This window comes from Dermacentor variabilis, chromosome 9 (genome assembly GCF_050947875.1).
Source record: "Dermacentor variabilis isolate Ectoservices chromosome 9, ASM5094787v1, whole genome shotgun sequence".
Taxonomy (NCBI): domain Eukaryota; kingdom Metazoa; phylum Arthropoda; class Arachnida; order Ixodida; family Ixodidae; genus Dermacentor; species Dermacentor variabilis.
This window is the reverse complement of record NC_134576.1, coordinates 51,146,765-51,160,536: the sequence shown is the minus strand read 5'-3', so window position 1 is coordinate 51,160,536 and position 13,772 is coordinate 51,146,765. Positions and strand designations below refer to the sequence as shown.

Genomic DNA, 13,772 nt, shown 5'->3' with positions numbered 1-13,772 from the left:
CCGCCCTCGCAGATTCTAGGACTCCCAGCTGGCCGGCTCTGGTGTGGCGCTACATCTGTCTGTCTGTTGTTGCCTTTTCATTTTTTATGAGAGCTGTCGCAGGTGTAACCAGATATTCTGTCGGAAGTTAGGCGCCGCCTGCGCCCCCCTCCCCTTGGTTCTCGTGAATCTGTGAGGCGCTCCCCTCAGATTCATACTCGCAATAGTTCAAGAAAACAGCGACAATTCGCTCAGATTGCGTCTACGTCCCACATCACTGAAAAAATTGTCTGTGTGGATGAGCATTATTAACGATGCTATAATTTACGTGTCTTGATTATCAGAGAGTTACAGGATCCCGGAACGAGCTATCTGGACAGGCGCGAGCCCCCTTCTCGCTGCGGCTGCGGCGCCACTGCTGCATCGAGCTAACGGTGCATGCGCGAGCTGAGCCCCAGTCTACCGCCGCTACTACGTTCCGCGTCGTTTCAGGCGCGGTTGTGGACCAGTTCATGAGTTAACATGAGTTAACGTTAAGATAATGCGTGGTCTTCCGTCGCGCTCAATGTACCAGGGGGAGAGGAGCAAGGGGGGCCTTCTACCGCTTCTACTGCGGCGGCTGCTGCGTTTGGCGCTGCAGTCGGGCGTGGCCGCGCTGTGCTCACTGCTTCGTGTGCGCTGCCTCTTGCGCGCGTAGTTCGCGTTGAAGCGAGAGGCAGCTCGAAGGCCAATTCCTGCGTTGCTGCGGCGACGCTTTCTCACTTCGGCGTTTTGAAGCGAGTTGCCGCGCTCATTCAGAGAGATGTGTTCACATTTGCTTGTGCGCGTATGACCCCGTGGTTGTTAATTTTTGCTAGTATACATTGCATGCAAGTATATATCGTATAGCTATCTACTAATTTGCTATCGCACTCGGTGCTCGGACTTCCTTTCACGCGAAACTGCGAATTTTTGTTTGCGGAAGCAGCCTCTTGAGAAAACAAGCATGTTTGCACGATCTATACTAAAGGCCTGTTAGTATGCTTGTTGAGCCACTGAGGGATTCGACTGAGATACTTACCAACTTCGGCGTAGATAACTAATTAATGGACCAAAAAGTGCGTAGAGGACGCATGTCGATAACGAGTTCCGAGTCCAGACCTGTTCCTGCATAGGCAGTTAGATAATTCAAATAAACAATCGTGACAACACGTCGCTCGGACAATTGTGCCAGAAAATGCATTATCTTATTTGCACGCCCATGAATTCTACATCCAGCTCTTTGGTGGGGGCTCTTGGACCACATGACTTCAGATAAACGAATCAATAAACAGTTTGATACGTGTTCGAATCGCGTAATACAGTTATTAGTTTTTGATCCGGAACGTTATCGCGCTTCCGTTTTTACACTGCTGTAAGTTATAGTTTCTGACGTGTCATGGGCGCGGCTGGTAGAATGCAGTGCAAATACCAAGCGTCGTTTGCACTGAAAAGTTGTGGCTGTGCTCCTGACTTCAACGTATGTGTCGATGCCGAATGCCATGATTATCCAGAAGCGTAGAGTGTTGCGCCAGTTGGTGCATCATGCAGCGTCGTTGCGCGGAAATACGGGCGGGAAGAAACGGTGTGGCCAGGACAGACGCTCACTTACAACTAATTGCGTGAGAAGCTGTCAGGGATCTTTGAATGCTATCGCGTTCCACTCTTAAAGGCCAAGCTTAAGCGTCCTCCAATTGTTTTTAATACGCGAGTCGTTAACAAGCAGTACAGGAAGTGCAGGCAGGTGGTATGCACCTACCTGCACACATCAGATATTGCGGTCGCACTGCGCTGTCTAGAAACGCAACCATTTTAAACGTGTCTAATGACAGATTGGCAAGAGAAATTATTGAGGCTGGCCGGATATACGCACAATCTGCCACGTGTGTCAGTGTCCAGTCAGTTGCCTTGACAGATATAGTAGTTAGGTGTGTCCTTGGGCGACAGCGTTTTTCACAATTATTGCACGCGAATATGCATGAGCTTTGGATCCAGCTTTGTATCCGCCGTTTGAGTGCGCATGTGTGGCCGTCCGCTCCCTGAAAGAACTTTCATTAAACTTCAATTGTAAGTGGGCGTCTGTCCTGTCCACTCCGCTTCTTTCCGCCCGTATTTCCGCTCCGCTCCACGACACTACGTCATCGTTGTGAGCTGGCACATAAAGTACGAGAAGCTGAACCTATACGAGATTTGCAGAGGCGTGTATAAGCTCACCGCCTATACATGATATGTATGCACGATTTGGGGTTGATGTTGTCAAACGAAGTGCTTTGCGATATCTTCAGGCATATATGCCACACGATGTGGCAGTTTTTTCGTCAGTATGCACTGTAGTATTAACGTCTTTACCTGCACTTCCAGGGAAATCCCAAGTGATTATTGATACGCATTTTGCCAACATTACAATATCGTGGCACCAAATGTTGCATCCAGCGGCTGCATGCGACATTTGGTGGCACGAAGTCCTGCCATCTTCAAACAATGAGAACGTAGTCTGCAAAAAGATTGTTCTATGCAATTGTACCATACATTTATTTTAGTACAGTTGAACCTCGTTAAAACAAAGGCAGTAAAATTAGACAATTGCTTCGGTAAAGCAAAATTTAGTCGGAATTAAAATTTATGCAAATAAGCACTGTCGCCGATGGATTCTTCTTATACGGAAGGGGCCGCAAAATTTTCCGAATATCACGAACTCGATAAATCCAAATTAAAACAAAACTTGCTGTATTTAAAAGTAGCCGACAATGGACATGCTTCATGCCGTGTCGGCGATGTCTTCACATTGGCAGTACGAAACGAAGCCGGCCATGCTTTCGCGGTCGCTGCGCCCCATGTGGTAGCAGTGATAGTGTCACCCGCAGTGGGACGACGCTTATTCACCGTGACAATATATACGTGACAATATTGAGGGTCGACTGTATTTCATATTTAAAAGGGACTGACATTTGGGGCACCATTTGAATCGCGTGCTTTCGTTGGTAAACCGTGTCGTTGCGAAATCGAGCGGGCGTAATCCTACAGTTTCAAGACTACAGATTTTCAGAGTAAAGGGCTTTGCTGACGCACAGGTTTTCTGCGTAACGATATATTGAGCGTAAGAAACTGTGCGCTTATGCACTACCACACAACATGTTCTTCTGAATCAGAATGTCGTCTTTCGCCGATGGCGATCGTAGAAAAAGTTGGCAACATCAGTCAAGTTCAGGACGACAATACTTTTAAATTCTACAGCTTTACAATGACATGAGAGAAAGCTGTTCTATAAAACTTATCCAGTCTTGTGCCTAAATGTTATATGGTGAATTAGTGCTCTAATTATATTACTGAATTCCTCTCTAATGCATAGCGCTCCATGTACAGAGTAACAGTTGGAAACAGATTGAAACGCTAACATAGCAAAAGGAATTTAGGTTAGCTGGTCAATACATCTGGTGCCCTCCATCTGGAAGGACCGCAAAGTAATCGAAACGAAACAAGTTTATTGCACGCATACTCAGTGATTTTTCCAGCGAGGACTACGATTATTTAAAACGTTAAGGGATGCTTCTTTTTTTCAGAAATATAGGATGCTTCTTTTTTTCAGAAATATAGCACTTTCAGACGTTCGTGAGGCTTCAGATACCACCGCGCCCGTCTGAAGCATCTGGAATGTGATCTCTCCATTACATTACAGTCATTTAAGCGCAAATATCCTCAGGCAAATTTTGTCAACTGACTCCTAAGAGCACCTATGCTTCTGTATACAAATGCTTCGTTACCAGACACTAAATGGACATTTACGTACGTTTTCTAGGTAGAAACGTTTTTTTTTACTGAAGACGATTTTACAAACACCTGGCTAAATTCTCGACCGACCTGAATAGCAGTTCCTGACTTCTACAATTCCTCCGACTTTATTTCGGCAAGGGTATGCAGTGCAGCTTGTCGAAATAAAGAAGACTAATCACGTAGGTCGAGGTATATTACATTTAAAATGGTCTGGTATTTTTTCGAATCCTTTCAATTAAGTGCCTTTGTTGTTTATTTTGTTGTGAAATCGTGCTGCCTTCATCTCACGGCCGCAAGAAGCAGACTTCTCTCGTGCTCAGATCCCTTGATGAAGTAAAGGCCATCTGACCAAAAATATATTCACACGATAATAAACGTTTTCTATGCTTCAAAAATATGTTCCACCTTCAAATAAAAGCAAGGTACTCAATTAAGCTCATCTGCCACTTAATAGTAATATTATGTATTAATCCTGTAAAGAGATAAACTAATTGCTCCATAACACATAGTACAGCAAGTATAACGGTACACAAACGCGGATGTAAACGAAAGCATTGCATATGAAGTTGTCTAATCAGTACATGTGCTGCTTACATTCCGGACAGTGGTCTGAAAAAGGAACGGAAAGTGACAAGTCATTTATACACATACTTATTGCGATATTTTTGTGTTTGAGTACATATACTGAAATGGTAAAACGACGATGTAGTTTACCAGGGAACTAGCACATTCGAACAATCGTGAGTCCTACAATGAATTTCTCAATTACATTTCAGCGATCTAAATGTAAAACTCAACACGTGACCTTTGTAAGCTGACTAGCTGGACGAGTCCCATTTCTGTAAAAAAAGGCTTTACCAAAGCATAACTGCGAGTCGGCCCAGTTGCAACAGATTCACCTTAAAACTTTTTGTGCGTAAACAAACAGGGACGAACAATAGGAGAAATACAAGGACGAGCACTCGTCCTTGTGTTGCTCCTATTCTTCGTCCCTGTTTGCGCACAAAAAGATTTAAGAGGCTTTACCACGCACGTGGTGTGGGTACGTTGTCTAACTAAAAGCGCTTAATTGGTCCATCTACAGTATGTTTCTGTGGAGCAAGTAATTTTTCTTTAATGAAGACGCTTTTGCAAGGTAACTGGCCGAGTTCTTGACTGACCGCCACAGAAGCTAATTCTCCAGGTTATACTTCAGCAATAAATTCACGTAGACAAAAAATAAAACTGCAATCGGGTAACTCCAAGACTTGTGATATAGAAATGGACTGACACTTGGAGGCACCTCGTGAATTGTATGTTTTCGTTGTTAAATTTTTCTGTTCTTAAATCATGCTGCCGTCATCTGATAACGTCAATGGCGTCGATAAGTGCGCGTTGATATATTACCACTATTACCATTTGTCAATGGGAACGTTGTCTGTAACCGACGGTGATGTTGAAAACGTCGGCATGATCCGTGATTGACACGATATGGATGTTTTACCTTTGAAAACCTCGATGAATACTTTCAAAAATGAGCAAGGTCCTCCGAAAAATTGGCGAATACGGTGCTTAAAAGTTATTTCTATTCCTGCTCTAAATCTATAGACGCATTGCTCCCTAACCCGTAGCCTAGCACGTACAACTGAACACTGAAATTGAATTGTCTAATCAGTACATCCGCTGCTTACCGCTGCTGTCGCATTGGTCTGAAAGAGGAGCGCAAGCAAGTTGAGAAAAAAAAACAAGTTTAATATACACACACGTACTATTATATGTGTTTAGTGGGCTGAAATATTTTACTGATAAAGCGATGCTTGATTTTATCGACAAAATCACGCTTTCAGACGATATAGATGGCTCGAATACCACCGCGCACATCGAAGCACCTGTAATACCATCTCTAGATTACGTTTCGGTGTTTTTAAAGCAAAATAAGGCACCTTTCGTCAACTGACTCCAAACAGCAAAGGATGGGAACACTTATGTATAACCTATCACAACGCCGCTGTTTATAGCTTAAAGCATCGGGACAAATGTGAGGCCTTTCGTGCACGTTGGAAACACCTGGAATAGGATTTCTTGATTATGTGTCAGTGATATGAACGGAAGAATCACTACGTCACTTTTATAAGCTGATTGCCAGGATGAGTCAATTTTCCGTACAAAAGAACTTTACTAGATACGGGCCATCGGTAACGACATTGAGTAACTAAATGCGTTGGGTTTCTTTATCTCAGTACATCTTCAGTACATTTCTTCACGTCTGTTCATCTGCTGCTTACGTTAGCCACAGTCGCTTAAAAAATGTAGTCGCTTAAAAATGGTAACGTAGCCTTTTTTATACAAAGGCTACGTTACCAAAGACGCGCCGCCGGTAACCAAGCTTTGAGTGTAACTAAATGACCAGTTATGCATTCCTAAACGTAATGTTTTGTAGATAGAAACGTTTTTCTTTACTGAAAACGCTGTTGCAAAGCACTGCCGAGATTCTTCACTCACTGGAACGGCTGTTCTCGACTCTTCCAATTCCACAGATACATTAATTAAATACAACGCACTAGTCTAACTAAATGGAAAAACGGTAATCAGGTCATAGGAGGTACTTGATGCTTAACATGGTCTGACACTCGGAGGCACCCTTCCATTGAATGCCTTGGGTCTTAAATTTTATTGTTAAATCGGGCTGCCGTCATGTAAAAGCCGCAAGAAGCTACTTCTCGTTTTCTGTTTTACGCTGAAGAGCTTTGATAACGTACATGTCATCTGCTTTACAATATATTTTTTGCGGGAAGAACATTTTGCCGATAAACTCTATCGTCGTTCTACCATTAAAATATATATGTAGTTAAATACATAATTAATTTAGTGCCTATGTGTACAGATTACATGTTTCTTCTTAACTCCATTGCGTTTCCACATTTTTTAAGCGACTGTGGCTAACGTAAGCAGCAGGTGAACAAGACGTGAAGAAATGTACTGAAGATGTACTGAGATAAAGAAACCCAACGCATTTAGTTACTCAATGTCGTTACCGATGGCCCGTATCTTTTGTACGGAAAATTGACTCATCCTGGCAATCAGCTTATAAAAGTGACGTAGTGATTCTTCCGTTCATATCACTGACACATAAAAAAATCCTATTCCAGGTGTTTCTAACGTGCACGAAAGGCCTCACATTTGTACCCATGCTTTAAGCTATGAACAGCGGCGTTGTAATAAGTTATACCTAAGTGTTCCCATTCATTTCCAATTGTTGCGTTGTACTTGATACGCTATAATATGTACTCGATGAGCTTACTTTGAGCACCTACCTTTTATCACAATTTGGAATGTTCTTGAAAAATACATTCCAAATTGTGATAAAAGATAGGTGCTCAAAGTAAGCTCATCGAGTACATATTATAGCGTATCAAGTACAACGCAACAATTGGAAATGGATGGGAACACGAATAGGATTTCTTGATTATGTGTCAGTGATATGAACGGAAGAATCACTACGTCACTTTTATAAGCTGATTGCCAGGATGAGTCAATTTTCCGTACAAAAGAACTTTACTAGATACGGGCCATTGGTAACGACATTGAGCAACTAAATGCGTTGGGTTTCTTTATCTCAGTACATCTTCAGTACATTTCTTCCCGTCTGTTCATCTGCTGCTTACGTTAGCCACAGTCGCTTAAAAATTGTGGGAACGCAATGGAGTTGGGAAGAAACATGTAATCTGTACACATAGGCACTAAATTATTTATGTCTTTAACTACATAATGCCACGACCTCGACACAGCTGACAGCCACTCGGTGCAAGTCGGTGCCACAAGCTAGGCACGTTGGGTGGCTCCGAGAAGAAGAGAACGACGAAGGTGCCAGGACAGCGATAGATATAAAAGATCTCTAGCGTCGACCGAAGTCTTTTGTGGCTTTGTCTGTGACAAACTGGTGGAGGTGCGGGGTACGCGTCTATGTACTCTGACCCCCAGGACAGGACCCCCAGGTCTGTGACAATATATATTTTAATGGTAGAACGACGATAGAGTTTATCGCAAAAATAGCACTTTCGGAAAATTGTGAGGCTCCTCGTACATCCGCGCACATCGGAAGAACCTAGAATACAATTTCGCAATTATATTTCAGTAATTTAAACAAACGAACCTGCACGTCACTTTTGTAAGCTCATTGCGAGGACCGGTCAAGTTTCGGTAAAGAAAGGCTTTACTGGACACGGGCTATGGGTAATGACAATAACTAAATGCGTGGGGTTCCTTCATCTAGAGTACGGTTTTGTTGAGTAAAATAATTTTCTTTATTACAGACACTTTTACAAAGAACCGGCCAGATTCTTCACAGACCGCGTTACCTGTTCGCGACTTTTCCAATTCTTCAGATAATTCTTCCACAATACAAGGAAGTTCCTCGAAATAATAAAAACAAACGCCTATCACGTCATTCGAAATATCTGATATTGAAAATTTACCGACCCTCGGAGGCACCCTTCGAATTCATGCCTTCGTTGTTAAGTTGTTTTGTTTTGAAATCTTGTTGCAGTCATGTCACAGCCGCAAAACGCCAGCTTTTCGCATTAAAGGGCTTTGATAACGTACAGGCCTTCTGCGTATCAATTTATTGAGCGTAAGCAGCTGTGCGTTTATGCATAAAGATACAGTAAATTATAAAGGCAAAATGATAGCTGGCTCATGGGTCGAAAAATCCGTTGTCGCGCATTATGGTACTAAAATTCTTGCGAACAATCACGAAGTTGAATTCCAGTCTACATAGTGAAGGGAGAGAGTCGAACCCTATTTAAGGCACACTTAAGATAGGATTATTAAGGCGCTCAAAACCACGCCCTTTCGTGGATGTCGAATGCTCGACTATTGGTGGAAGTCGCACCCACTAACTCTGGTGTTAATTTCGGCGTAATTCACGAATACGAAGTTAATTACGTAGAGTTCATTAAGGCACTCCAACCCACGAGCTTTCGTGAGAGAAAACAAGATGAAACAAGATGAAGGTTTTTGCCTTCATCGTCTTTAGCGTATGCTAAAGTGACGGTCAAATGTTGTATTTCACCGATGGTGATTTTGCAAAACGTTGTGGAAATCGGTGATTGACAAGGTAACAATAAATCTTTGAGATTCTATAAAATAATTTCAGAAATATGATAAGTGAAATGTGCTTCAATGACATCAGTGCTTGAGCGATTGATAGTTATGATTATTGCTCCAAATAGATAACCGAATTCCTCCCTAACGCATAGCGTCAGGGAGGAATTCCGTAAAAACATCACGATGTTTTTATGGAATAGTAAGACGCGTGCTTGGCCTCAACCACGAATACAGCAAATGCAGGTGGAAGCATTGTACATCAAATAAGACAGTATGCAAAAGGTACTATGAATTTTTTAAGCGTTATACAAGGCATTTACTTGTTTCCTTCCGGTACCCTCGGTAAAATATGCCGGGCACAGTGTTTTATTTTTATTTCGAGTACGAAGCAATGTTCTGAGTCACCAGCACCACGTGGTCATTTTTCTGAAGCAACTCGTGTTGAGAAAAAAAATATCGAAAGCGCGAGAAAAACAGGAGGCATTTTATGTATATAGGTAACGTACTATTTGTTGCTGGGACTGCAGATTTCGGAAGGTTGAAACGGCGCTTGTTTTCAGTTACAGTGCACTTCGAAGGAATCGTGAAGCAGTGAATACCACCGCGCAGGTCAAAACAGTGGTGTAGTCAGGAGGGCGAGGCTCTAGTAAACAATCGCGCTCGAATTTTGCGTGCATTTGCGGGCTTCCTGTAGGCTCGGAAGTACACTTGTGTAGCTCGTATTAAGCAATAGAAAGCTGTATCGGGAGTTTTTCACGTCGCTATACAATTTTCTTATTGACACCTTTGATGTAATTCTGATATTTGAGGAGCTGAATATATAATTGGCTTTTTATCTAATTAGGCAGAGTGAAAAAATTAAGTTCAGTATCTCCAAGCAACGGCAAAAACATTACCTTGGTTCTGTCCAGCTACGTGAGATTCGCGTATTTTTAAACTTTGGCTAAAGTTTGCTGGGGCACCCTGTATACCTGTTAGAAGGAAGGCTTGCGTGAGAGACATATTTCTTTAATGTATATAGTGAAGCGTTTTTTCCGCGGTTTGCTCTAATGTTTGGTTGTGACAATGTGATTACATGTTTGGCGCATGTGCGACTAGGGGACATATATTGGCGCGCGAAAAAAATAAGGGTAGTCGTAAGTTAGCGTTTGCCGGTGTTCCTTACTACGTTTTAGCTGTTGCAGGTGTCGCAGAACAAACAGTCCGAAGTTAGCACCCCCCCCCCCTCCCTCTTCGCCCCGTTTGTCAATTTTTTTCATATAGGTTTTGTGTCGCTTGTGCGTCTCGTTCGCTTCACTTCAACGCAACACTTAGTTGGAATCGGATAATCAGAACATCTGTTTGCTACCTTCCGCCCGCCGTCTGAAAAAGTAGCGTAAGGCAGTTGAGAAGAAACAAGTTTAATGTACACATACATGCTGTCATATACCTTCCTTTATTTAAATTCCGGTGTTTAAAGGTGTCAGCCTTCACGCGTTGCGGGTAACCGCGACAGTTCGTTGAGATCGAGGCTACGCCCTTATCACCACGTAGAGTATCTATATAAAGGAGAATTATTAACGAAGACGCGGTTTACGCGTTTCGATTACCAGAGCTAGAGCATGTTTCAAGGAGAGAGTGGGGCGTATACCTGCGCATGCGCTAGGCACGCCCCACTCTCTCGTCTCTGCTACGCCTTCACGTCCTCTGATGCGCGCACTTCTTTCGTGGTTGTGGAATTGTTTGCGAGTTCCTGCAGGTATGGTCATCGAAGCAGCCTCTTGAGAAAACAAACATTTTTACACAATTTTCTAGCCACTGAAAGCGCGTTAAGTTACTTGCTGAGATATTGAGAGCCGCGGCTCATATACTTGCCAATTTGGTCGTAGATAACTTATTCCAGGACCAAAAAGGAAAGTCCGCAGAGGATACACGTCGATAATGTGAGCCAGCCCAAATCTTCCTGCATATGCATTTGGATAACTCAAATAAGAATACGCGATAACAAGTCGCTGGGGAAATTGTGCAGAAAATTACCGATTCGCGGGCCCACGAAGCCCACATCCAGCGGCTGGACATTGGTTCAGGAAGCACTGGATTTCAGATAAACAGATCTGTAAACAGTTTGATGTGTGTTCGAAGCGCGCAATAAACTTCTAAATTTTAGATAGAGAACCTTCTTCCGCTTTTCCGACAAGCTCAAATTACACGCGTTAATTTAGGAGGTGCGTTCGGAAGCATCGCTTGTAATGAACCCATTTGGCCATTTGCCTTCGCCTTAATTTTCATTTACTGTCTCGGTATTCCTTCATCGCGGAACGTAAATTTAGTTGCATTGAAATCGCGTATAAGGACACTAACATTCTAAAACTTGATCTTCCAAATGAAGTCAGAAGAGTACTTAGAAGTAAATGCGGCAGAAAATGCGTTAGCACAACGTCGCACCTGTTTTTGGTGCGGGATTCATTGTTTAGAACCTCGTTATACGCATTACAAGTTGTTCGGTAGCGCGCTCGACATATTTTCTGCCTCTTCGAGGAGCGAAGTGCAACGGACTGTGCTGCGGAGAACAACCGTCACTGGACTGATATAGCGGTCGACATAGTGCTACTAGAGGAATATGCAAGAGGTTTACAGACACCTGCGATTATCTACGGTAACGCAGCGACAAACCTAGACCTAAAGTTTACCACAGAGAAATCGGCATTTATGATCTGTAATGAAGAGACGAGCATTTACGTGGTGTCGATCCGGCAAGTCATATGCATCGCGAAACAAATTAAGTAGCTGGACGTACACATAAACGAAAAGACACAAGCACTAAGGGGTCACCATTAGTGTGAGGTGGCACCAGTGCTAACGTCCGCAAATGCCATTCTATGCTTAAAATAGGATATGTTGTCAGAGTTGGAAGCTAACAAGAGATCGGTAGGCCGGCTGGCTTTGGTAACCCACGGTAAAACCGCTAATGAGGCAGTGCAGAGTGACATGGGTTGGGCCGTTTACAAGTCGTAGCAGCTCAGAAAAAAACTATTTTTGAAGGGAGAGTCAAGAACATGAATGAATTTAAATGGGGGGCTAAAGTGCACAAGTATCTGTACCTTAATCTCTTACAGTCATAGGTAGCGGTATACGGTAGATACTGCAGGAAACAAAAAGATGACGTAGAAAATACTATAAAAGGAAGCATAGCATAACTGATCAGATCAGGCGGGCTGGGTGGTAATTTGTCGCCGACTCGTTTCGAAGGGGATGCCATTATATCATGATGACAAAGCAAAGCTGTTATAGCGCGATCGCCTATATTAGCGCCCGCACTACCTCTCGCGCCCTGCTTTGCCATCGCTATGTCGAGAAAAGAAGACAACACTCTATCGTGCGCCTGTAGAGTGCACAGGTGGCGCTGTCGACTTGCTGTGGCTAACGCAGTTGGAGCCAGACTGAGCTCGGTTTTACTTCGGAGACAGGCGTTGTACTGCAGTACGTTTTTTGAATAAAACAAATATTCGCATTTGAGTGAGCTGACACCGCCTATGTATATATATTTCAATATTTTAAGCATGGTGGTAAAGAGGAGTTATAAAGCCTACAAATGCGCACGTTGCATAAATTTTACGCTTTCGCGAATTTCCTGCACTCGCGTTGAACATTAAATAGCGCGAGAAGGAAACAGAAATGGCGGGAAAAAACTCGGCCAGCGAGACAGAGGGATCCCATTTCGCGCCCACTACCTGTGCTGCTGATGAATATAGTGTTTTGTGGCCCAAGGGCCAACTATGACCAAAGAGCGCCAAGTCAAACACTACTTCAACTCTCGGCTGGTCCGCTCCACATAAAGAGCGAACATGATTGCAATAACGCACCGTAGGACCGCCACCAGCAGGATCTTAATTTATTTATGTGCGCTTTCTGTAGCGGTTATCAATCTAATCCACTTTGACGCCGTTGTGTAGAGGAAGGAAGTCACTACGCGATCATGCATGTGTCAAGTGCACAGAAGGCGTCGCTGTCCGGCCACGCATTACGCGGGCGCAGCTAAATTTATCTTGCCCAGTTGTATTCAGAGAGGCGGTATGTTTGTCGCTCGGAGGAGTAGTGGTTGCGTCTGTGCGAGCTAGGTTTTTAACCAACGGCGATTTTGCAAGACGTTGGCAAGATCAGAGACAGACACGATAAATTGTACCTTTAAAAATCCGTAAATAGTACTCTTATATGGCGTAGTAAAAGAACGATGCTCTAATAAATTCACTAAACGGGTACTCAAAAGTTATGCGACCTATTAGTGCTCTGAATAGAAAACTGAATTGCTCCCTAACACATAGCGTTAGGGACCAGCGGCGCCCACAAACTTGGAAACGCAAGGCCAAGGAAACATTGCAGATGGAATTTAAGTGGGCTAATCGGTACATCAGCTGCTTATTATAGGAATGCTTGTATGAAAAAAGAGCGCAAGGGAGTTGAGAAGAATCAAGTTTATTATACACGTAAATATATTGCGATGTTTCTTACTAGGACTAAAATTATTTAAATGGTAAAAATACGCTTGAGTTTATCACGAAAATATTCCTTCGAGAATATGGTGAGGCTTCGAGTCCCACCACATACATAATAAGCACTTGGTATTCGATCTCTCGATTACATTTCAGTGACAAAATCTCAGACAACTTTCCTGAGCTGACTCCCAAAAGGCGTCGTTAGCTGACACGCGCTGTCGGTAACCAGATTTGGAGGAAAGCATTCATGCTTTCCGATAAAGTATGTGTTTGCGGAAGCAATATTTTTCTTTATTGAGATTTTTACAATGTGCTGGGCAGATCCTGGACTGACCAGGACAACACGTGTCGACTTTCCCAATTCTTCAGACATTTCTACAGTGTATATAGTTCAATGCAGGTACATATAGTCGAAATAATTAAAAAGAAAGCCTAGTGAGGTAGTTC

At 43.2% G+C, this 13,772-nt stretch overlaps 1 protein-coding gene across 1 annotated transcript in view; it reads right to left on the bottom strand.

The window, feature by feature from the left end:
* The window catches only part of LOC142592671 (uncharacterized), a 473,797-nt gene that overhangs the window by 206,785 nt on the left and 253,240 nt on the right, over positions 1–13,772 (bottom strand). Inside the window, exons 29-31 of the mRNA XM_075704237.1 lie at positions 10,870–10,946; positions 10,708–10,795; positions 1,040–1,125 (exon numbers count right to left, since the gene is read on the bottom strand). Coding sequence (XP_075560352.1) covers positions 1,040–1,125; positions 10,708–10,795; positions 10,870–10,946 — 251 coding nt within the window. The remainder of the gene's footprint in view (positions 1–1,039; positions 1,126–10,707; positions 10,796–10,869; positions 10,947–13,772) is intronic.